An 8,784-nucleotide genomic window follows, 5' to 3' on the forward strand; every position below is an offset into this window, starting at 1 on the left:
ATGTATAAGAAATGAAATTAACTTTGATGAACTTACATTAATAAGTTGTATGTATGAATAAAATCCACATCGCATGTCTCAGTGCATAAAATAATAAAAAGGTGTGCACAATTGTTTACTCTGTTTAAAACTTATTGCATTTGTACGCTTATTTTGGACGCTTTTTGATTGTAGTGCTTTCAAGACATTAACTGTGAAAATGTGTGTGACTTAGCAATTTTAATCAATATACATTTTATGTTAAAACACAATTTTTAAATGAAAAATATTCAAATGTATTTCATCTACTATGCTGAAGTATCGATACTGGAAAAAACACGACTGTAAAGATAATTGGGTATAGATTGAGTCACATCAAGTATAATATTTTTCAAGCTTGCTCAAAGAGTCTCTTCTAAAAGTAAATACGTTTAAGGTTGTTTGTTTACAAATACTGGTGATGATTATTTTCCCACGGGAAGACCAGCAACCAGCTGTCATTAACTGGCCGCCTCGTCAATGCGTCGACAGGAAGGGCCGGTCCGGACATTTCATTGGGGGCTTTAATCGTTTATGGCTATAGTAGGCCAATATTAATTATGACTTGATAGTTTTTTGTCCACCAGCACTGCATTTTTTTATGAATCATGAATAAGTCATCAAATGAGGAAAGTCGTGGGTGGAGGCCGCCAGTTCGAAGAGAATCTGAGATGCTCGTTTGTTTGTTTTATGGTATTTTATTTATTACTAATGTTCAATCTATAACGACCACACTTCCATTTAGAATAAAAGAGAAGTTTTATCTAATCTTAGTAAAATATTTAGCTTTTTTTATCAGAAAGTTTTTAACATTTTTGCTCTTCAACGGCCCCACCCTTCCAGGCAAAACCCCCCCAAACAACACAAATTATAACTTACCGCAAATTTTTTGCTCATTGTTATGAAGGATAGAAACCTCTCTGAGCAATAATTTAGTTTAGTCAGTATAAAGAACAGTTTACTGAAAACAGTTTATTTTTATCTCATTATGATTTTACAAGATGAATAAATCTATCATAAATCATTCAAAACTGTCTCATCTACTTTGATTATACATTAAATGCCTCACAACTTGATCTCCATAATTTTGAGTAGAAATACATGTGTGCAAAGTAAAACTCGCTGCATGTTTTTTTGACTGTCATCTAATTCCATTAGGTCATGTTTAATCACGTCTATCTTGCAAACTAAATGTATGCACCATAGGACTCTTTGTATTTCCGTTTTCTCCGATTTCATCCCATCATATCTAAGCTATATGAATCGTTCGTTTATTCCTTATTTCGTGCATATAAAAACCTTATTAATGATAAAAAAAATCTTGCTAAACAGTTATATCTGAATTCTTTGACAACCGCTTTCAGTTAAGATTAGTAAGCATAAGAAAGCACGATTTAACATTTATCTTTAATATTCTTGCTGGTTATTAGATATAGCCATGTGGTCAAATTGTTACAAAGATTTGGGTTAATTAGAAATAAAATACAGCTGATTAATAGAATACAACGAAAATTACTAATTAATTTCATTTGTGGGACGAATTAATAAACGAGTTTGACCAATTTTATCACAATCAGAATTTTTGACTGAATTATAGATGCATCTCATTACAATTGTTTCGAAAAATCTCAGCGCTTTGTTGTTTTACCGTATCTACAAGATAAGGATTCCGTGAAAACATTTTAGAATACTGGCCTCTAGAAGATGAGAGGGTTTGCAGAAAGTGGCCCCTGTTGATACAAAAATAAAACGTTATCAATACAAACATATCCATGTTACTTCATCTTTCAGATTTATTGGTTATCTTCTTCAGACTTCAGTTAAAATGAAATGTTCGGTGCCTTGCCTATTCTAGATTTTCTCATCAAACGATTTGCAGACAAAGTGTCTAATTTGCTTTGTTTGGAATGAAAATATTTGTTGCTTAATTTAGAGGACTTAATTGATTTCACAAGGAAACTGAAAACCACAGAACTGCCAATCACCCCCGACTCGTATTGACATTGTCTGATTTATACTTATGATGGTCATTATTTGATCGTAAACTAGACTCGCATTGCACTGTCTTGTTTTTACCATGATTGAAATGTAACCATCTTGTCTAGTAAACCGCTTGATCGATTAATGTCGCGTGCTGTAAGTGTCACTTTTGACCAATCAGAACAGAGTATTTCGCCCGAACTTTCTGCTTAAAACTGGCCTTTCACACGACCTGCCAAAGAAAAACCCGTGAATATATAAATGAAAGAAATTATAAACTGACAGTCCAGATGGTAAAAGTATGCAATTATTAAAATGAAACATTGAGAAGGTTTTGAAAGTGTAATAGTTTGGAAATTCAAATGACATTGTCAAAATGTGTGATTCCCAGAATGCAATGATGCATCAGTTCAGTGCAGATAACTATTATACCTTTGCAACAGAAAACAGTCAATTTGGACCAGACCGTGGATTCCGAAAAATTCGGCCCATTATTGCCGGGAACGCGGCTCGTGAGAGATCGCGGGTAAAGACGCTGCGTAGTGCTTTTATGGATCTCCAGCGGACACTTCCGGCGGTTCCGCCGGATACAAAATTGTCAAAGTTAGACGTCCTTGTTTTGGCTACCACATACATCGCTCACCTGATGAGGACACTGAATGAGGGGGTGGACGACAATCAGCTATTCGCGGCCAATGGTATAATGCACCCAGTAAAGGTATGGGAATTAAGTAGTCATTTTTCTGAAGATTCTGCGCACATTCATTTTGTTTGGCCAAATTCAAATGAGAAAGCACACTGTTTTCGGGTTAAAAAAAATTAACATATATTGTGTTTATTACTTAAACTTGATAGTGTGGTTGTACCATTATATTTCTAAGTTACAAATAACATTAAATCTGAATAATCATCTGTGTTGAAATTTCTCTGTTTTGCATGCAAGGATAATTATGTAAAACATTTCGTATAAGTCATTAGAAATCTTTCTTTATTAGATAGATTTGATAACGCCCGACCGTATTTAATCACCCCATGAAAGAATTATATATGATATTAGTCAAATTTGGCCCCCATAATTCGCTATTTTTTAAATGATTCAGGTACATTAATTTGTTGTGTTATTTTATAAAAGAGTGGATATGAAATATGTTTTTCACCTATTTATTTGATTCATATGCACCCACTGGCAGTATATGACGTCAGAAGTGACGCTATTTTTTTATAATTCATTCAAAATCAGTCAAAAATGGACATTTTTCTTATCTGTTTTCGAAAGGGAAATTTAGAGCGACTCTTTGAACAAGAACGAACCTTTTGTCACTTATAAGTATTGGAGAGATACATCTTTGGTGAAAATATTTTGTTTGTTCAAGCAGTCGCTCAATGTTTCCTGAAAGAAAAACTGCTTCAAAACAAACTGTTTTATACTAAAAATGAGAAAATGGTGGGAAAAGGTTAACTTTATGATGTCATATTTTTAAATTGTGGCCACTAAAATCAAAATGAAAATTATGAAAAAAAATCAAATGTATATTTGTACAAATAAAACAAAGAATTACAGTAAAATGACAATGTTCATTTAAGGGGGCCATTTTAGGCTCAAACCATATATAGTCCTTTAACGAATGGTTACATATTACTTATATCTAGATAATTTTCAACAAATGTACGATTGAATATTAAAATCGTCGTTGATGTTATATGTCTTTTTACAAAATCGATTTGTAGTGCTATAACATACAAAGACACTGGTAAAAGTAAATATTTGGATATAAAAATTCAACTAAAACGCTTATTATAAACAAAACCCGTACAAAAAAATTCAAAATTAAACAAAAATATTACATGAAATGTATAAACTTAGAAACTAGGTTTATCAAAACAACTCACCCAGTTTTGACCATTTTCAAAATATCAAAAACAAATTGGTGATATGGAGGCTATAAAACTTAAATTCTTATTATGTACACAAATAAATGAGTTCAGGAATTTTGGAAATTGAATTTATGTAAAAATCATTTTATTGCAAAAAAGCCAATATAAGAAGCATATAAATACAAAATAAAGTGTGTCAAATGGCATATTAAAAATCCTACAAATTTTACAAGTAAATAAATACATTTCTTCCTTAAAACAGAAATTAAAGTTGCTCGGTCCGATGTTATATCAAATTTTGTGCACGTTTTAAAACGATGGTTATGCTAAGTATATGTATGATAATTGACATTGCAGTAGTTTTCCCAGTCAATTAAGCCAAATTTCAATGAAAAAAAAAATATGTACAAAATTTGTTAAAAAAACATAAGACATAACAGGGTATCGGGTTATTTGACTTCATGCAAAAATTCACCCCTGACGTCAAGACGGGTATGGTTGTATTACGACTTTGACATCGCTATAAATAAAGGTCATAATGTTCAGGGATATTACAAATAAACCTGTGTACGTTTTGTTTGCTAATAATTCTAAGGTTTGCTTTGTTTACATTCGATGCATAGCATGTGGGTTGTATAACTCCAATCATTTGGGGGACGAAACCAAACCAAAAAAAATATTTGATACTGTAATGACGAAAAATCGGACCAAGCAGCTTTAAATTTGAATATATTTATGCGTGTATTACATGGGCTTATGAAAGAATTCTTATCGTTTATAATTCCTCCAATCCGGTGACTGAAACTTCGTGCAACAGTTACTTTATATCGGAACATGGACATTTAATTGCTTGTGGAAAATGTTTGCATTAAGACATGTATTTTTCTTAGTTTATTGCGCGGTGAATATGGCATCAGACTACTGATCGACATTACGATACGGCAGAGGCTTAGTTAACTTGTACATTAAAGGTCTTTTGAAATGTTGGGTTTTTACTCCTCATAAACTGTTATTTTGTCAGTCTTTTGCAAACCGTAGACATGTTATGATATAATTATTTATAAAATGACAAGTTTCTGCTTGATTGAGAAACTTTTCCACAAAGCCAACCGAACAGTATGCCGAACAGTATGCACATGCAGGATTATTTTCCACGACACATCATAAAATTGTATGTGTATATACATGTATATTATAAATTTCCTCTTCTCTTTAGAAGTGGCCGATGAGATCCCGCCTGTATGCCGGGATTCTAACCAGTGCCTATCCAGTCCTACCCCAGTCAAATCCCCATACCGTCTCTTCGCGGCCCGTTCCTCCAAACCCTGTTACCCTGGGAACCAGTCCTTGGGAAGTAGCCCAAGAGTCCAAATCATCGTACACAGATTATCAGTCACCTCATTAGATCATTATCTACCTGGATATACCTGTCTCATAATTGTACACGCTGTTTATATTTTGTCAATCGAATGCATAACTCATAAAATGTTATTTACATGTTTTATCTAGGTTCTCAATAAGTTATTAAAGTCGTATTTCATGTGATGTAATTATTTTGTAGAATGTGTTGAATGAACTTCGTACTCATTAAATAAATATTGTTTTAATTGATACAGTTTTGGTTTAGTGGTCTCGTATATCATTCCGCGATACCATCATGGCGACCTTTGACAAGAGAAAACATGTTCGTATGTCAGTTCTCCTTATTCAATCTACTCGCTGAATGCAATTATCTCGTAAACAATCAATTAGAGCACAGTAATTAGGTAGCCTGTCGTTTCTGCACTGATTGGTGCACGGTGATTGATTTACAAGACGACCAGGACATTTATTGAAAGAATGTGCCTTTTTTTAATTATAATGCAAGTAAATAAAATTACTGCTAATTCATTTTATTAATTAAAACTAATATTAATTCATGGTACATGAGGTACTATAAACAAAACATTAAAAAAGCGGTTCAAATTTACAAGGCGTACACTAAGACCAAGGAAACGTTATAACATAATAAACATTAGATGTTAACAATGGAAGACAATTCTGGTCCTTTTAGGGGGGGGGGGGGGGTGGGGACTGGGGAGTCCGCAGTGGTATGTGTTGACACTTTCTGCTCCAAAACCTGGGTGTCTCCCCCCAGTTGCTTTCAAAGCTAGGGGATAGTATATAAATATTAAATCATTCAATATGGTTTATAAAAGGCAAAGTTATTACAGTTAACTGCGCCATGTGGTTACAATGTAAAATTGGGTTTATTGTATAGTGGGGCCTACACTGGGTATATGTGGGGCCACATCCACCTCACTCCAGTGAGGGGATGCTACAGGCTTGTGCATGTAATAATTGGTTGATAAAGTAGCCTTTGTCATGCAAAGTTCTAAACCAGGTAGCACTGCAGGAGACAGGTTGAGAAGGGCAGGTCTCACTACCCACCTTAGAACGCTGGGGATCGTTCAGGTTCGGGCACTGATGTTTCATACTCGGGCCCACAGTGTGTCCCTACATGGGTACTGTGAAATCATTAGATTTCGTGGTGGCTCAATTTTCGTGGAATTCGTGGGTACCTCTCAACCACGAATTAACATCCTCCACGAATTATTAAATTAGGGTAATAAAGTCATATTTCCTTTGTAGGTTTCAGAGAATATACGAAATTACGTCCCCATGAACCTGTAAAAATTAAGCAATCCACGAAAATTGGCCCCCACGAAATTTAATGATTCCACAGTAGTTAAACTGGCACACTGGTCGGCTCCCCAGTTACCCCACAAAAAATCATTATGCGGCCAACATCCACCAATTGTTTGTAATAGCGGAGTAATAAATATTTCTCATACTATTTATTGTTAAGTTCTATTTCATAATTCCTGAATGTTGCCAGGCTCTGTGTCTTTCAAGCGAATATAATGTATAGTGCTGGGTTAGCTTGGTGAATTCAATAAATAATAAACATTAGATGTTACATGTAACAATGGAAGACAATTCTGGTCCTTTCATTGTTGTTAAAGCTAGATAATCTAATAAAAGCAGTGTAGTAAGTAGTTTCTTTAACTCTGAAATTGGTCAGTAACAATATTTTGGTAGTTTTTTTTCGACATTCAAGAAAAAATGACAGTAAGGTCAACTGTTGTCTATTCATAGACGAAGGTTTGTTGTTCAAAACGGATTTATATTTGTATAAAGAGTAAACTCAGGTGACCTCTTGCTATCCGTTTTCGTGCGACGTCCGTCGTGCGTTAACAATTTTACATTTTTAACTTCTTCTTAAAAACTACAAGGCTAACTGTTACCATTTTTGGTGTTGGGCATCTCTATGGTAATAGAAATCTAAATTGTGAAATTCTTGGCTCTACCAACCCCAGGGCACCACAAGTGGGGCCAAATATGCAAAATAGCAAAATTTTCAAAAATCTTCTCTACTCCCACACATGTGAGGAGAAAAACTGGTTGAATGGTTATGGTATCCATTAAGCCCTCTACCAAATTTGTGTAATTCATGGCCCCTGGGTCAGGGGTTCAGTACATGGGGGGGGGGGGGGGGGGGCATTATGGCAATATAGTGTTAATGCATATAATATTTAAAAATCTTCTTCTCTATTCTCACACATCTGTTTGAAAAACTGACTTTATAATTATGTTTATCAAGAAGTCCTCTACTAAAATTTTAAATTTCATGTCCCCCGGATGATGGGTTTTGACTCTAGGGCATGGCTAAAAAGGATGTATAGGTGTTAATGCATATAATGTTTAAAAAATATCTTTTTTACTCCCACACACCTGAAAGGAAAACTGAATTCATGACCAGATCTTTAAGTTTTTCGCCAAAATTATAGGTTTCTTAGTTCTTTTTGAAAGACTTCAGGCAGAGAGGTGGTCGTGATTACAAATTTATAATTTTTCTACTCTAGAATGATACCCAATTAAATGAATATATGAAACTCCTCGACAAGTTTGTGTATGGGTTATATGCTACTCAGGTGACCATTAAGGCCTATTGGCCTCTTTTCTTGAAAAATGACAATTTTGTTTAGTAATATATTTTACCTTAGAGTCCCTAAGTTGTGCACATTACTTACAATATGTTCTCAAATAAGCATTAAATGTCGACGTCATTTTTACATCTTTACACTCTGTTACCATGGCAACGGGACCACAGCAACAAATAAATCGCGTAGCCTTTTTTACTCATCAAAGTTTATCAAATTGGAAAATTGGAAAATCCGTGACTATGCGTGGCCACCGAATTTTGATTCTTTCATAGAATTGATCTTTAGGTCAAGATCTAGTAAATGAAAGGTGCCTACAGATTTATGAAATTCATGATAAATTCTTTCAATGATGCTTCATAACAATATCTTTGTTTCATATGGTGTACCGGGGCTTAAATTGTTGATAGACACAATGAAAAATCATGTTTTAAACAACCATTTTCTATGAAACATGAAGGATAAAAGTAATATGAAGTCAAATTTAAGATAGGTACCGGGATTACTTTTCCCGTGATTAAATATAGAAAGTCAAAATATTGTTTGATTTTCTACATAATTCCTTAAAAGCCGTAAAATACGGGGAAAAGTTTCATCAGATCAAATATGATGTTATAATGGTTCTAGCACCAAAAAGACACTCTTGAATCATTTACTAGATCTTACCCTAAATTACTTCTTATTCAGGTATACATTATCATATATAGGATTTCAAATCGAAGTAAAAAAAAAAAACCAAACAAATTAAAATGAGTGAATTAAGTTTTTATCATATCAGAACTTATTTTGTTTTTTTATTAAAACAAATTTCAATTACATTTAACATATAAATATTTTTTATGAGATAAAACAAAATGTGATAAAAATGTGATTTAAAAACACATGTTCTTTTGATCGATTTGTCCTTGACATTGAAGCGCTATAATCC

General features: G+C 33.7%; 1 protein-coding gene across 1 annotated transcript; it reads left to right on the forward strand.

The window, feature by feature from the left end:
• The first annotated feature begins 2,228 nt into the window (after nt 1-2,228).
• LOC128167214 (transcription factor 24-like) lies at nt 2,229-5,484 on the forward strand. The gene is made up of 2 exons (XM_052832793.1): nt 2,229-2,716; nt 5,090-5,484. Exons 1-2 carry the CDS (start codon nt 2,375-2,377, stop codon nt 5,276-5,278), a joined length of 531 nt encoding a protein of 176 aa, XP_052688753.1. The 5' UTR covers nt 2,229-2,374; the 3' UTR covers nt 5,279-5,484.
• The last annotated feature ends 3,300 nt before the right edge of the window (nt 5,485-8,784 follow it).

This window comes from Crassostrea angulata, chromosome 10 (genome assembly GCF_025612915.1).
Source record: "Crassostrea angulata isolate pt1a10 chromosome 10, ASM2561291v2, whole genome shotgun sequence".
Taxonomy (NCBI): Eukaryota; Metazoa; Mollusca; class Bivalvia; order Ostreida; family Ostreidae; genus Magallana; species Magallana angulata.

Excerpts from the sequence above, each read along its gene's own strand:
- LOC128167214 (XM_052832793.1), top strand. The coding sequence starts at position 2,375 with ATGTGTGATTCCCAGAATGCAATGATGCATCAGTTCAGTGCAGATAAC. Across the intron at positions 2,717-5,089 it reads GTATAATGCACCCAGTAAAG|AAGTGGCCGATGAGATCCCG; the intron begins GTATGGGAATTA and ends TCTTCTCTTTAG.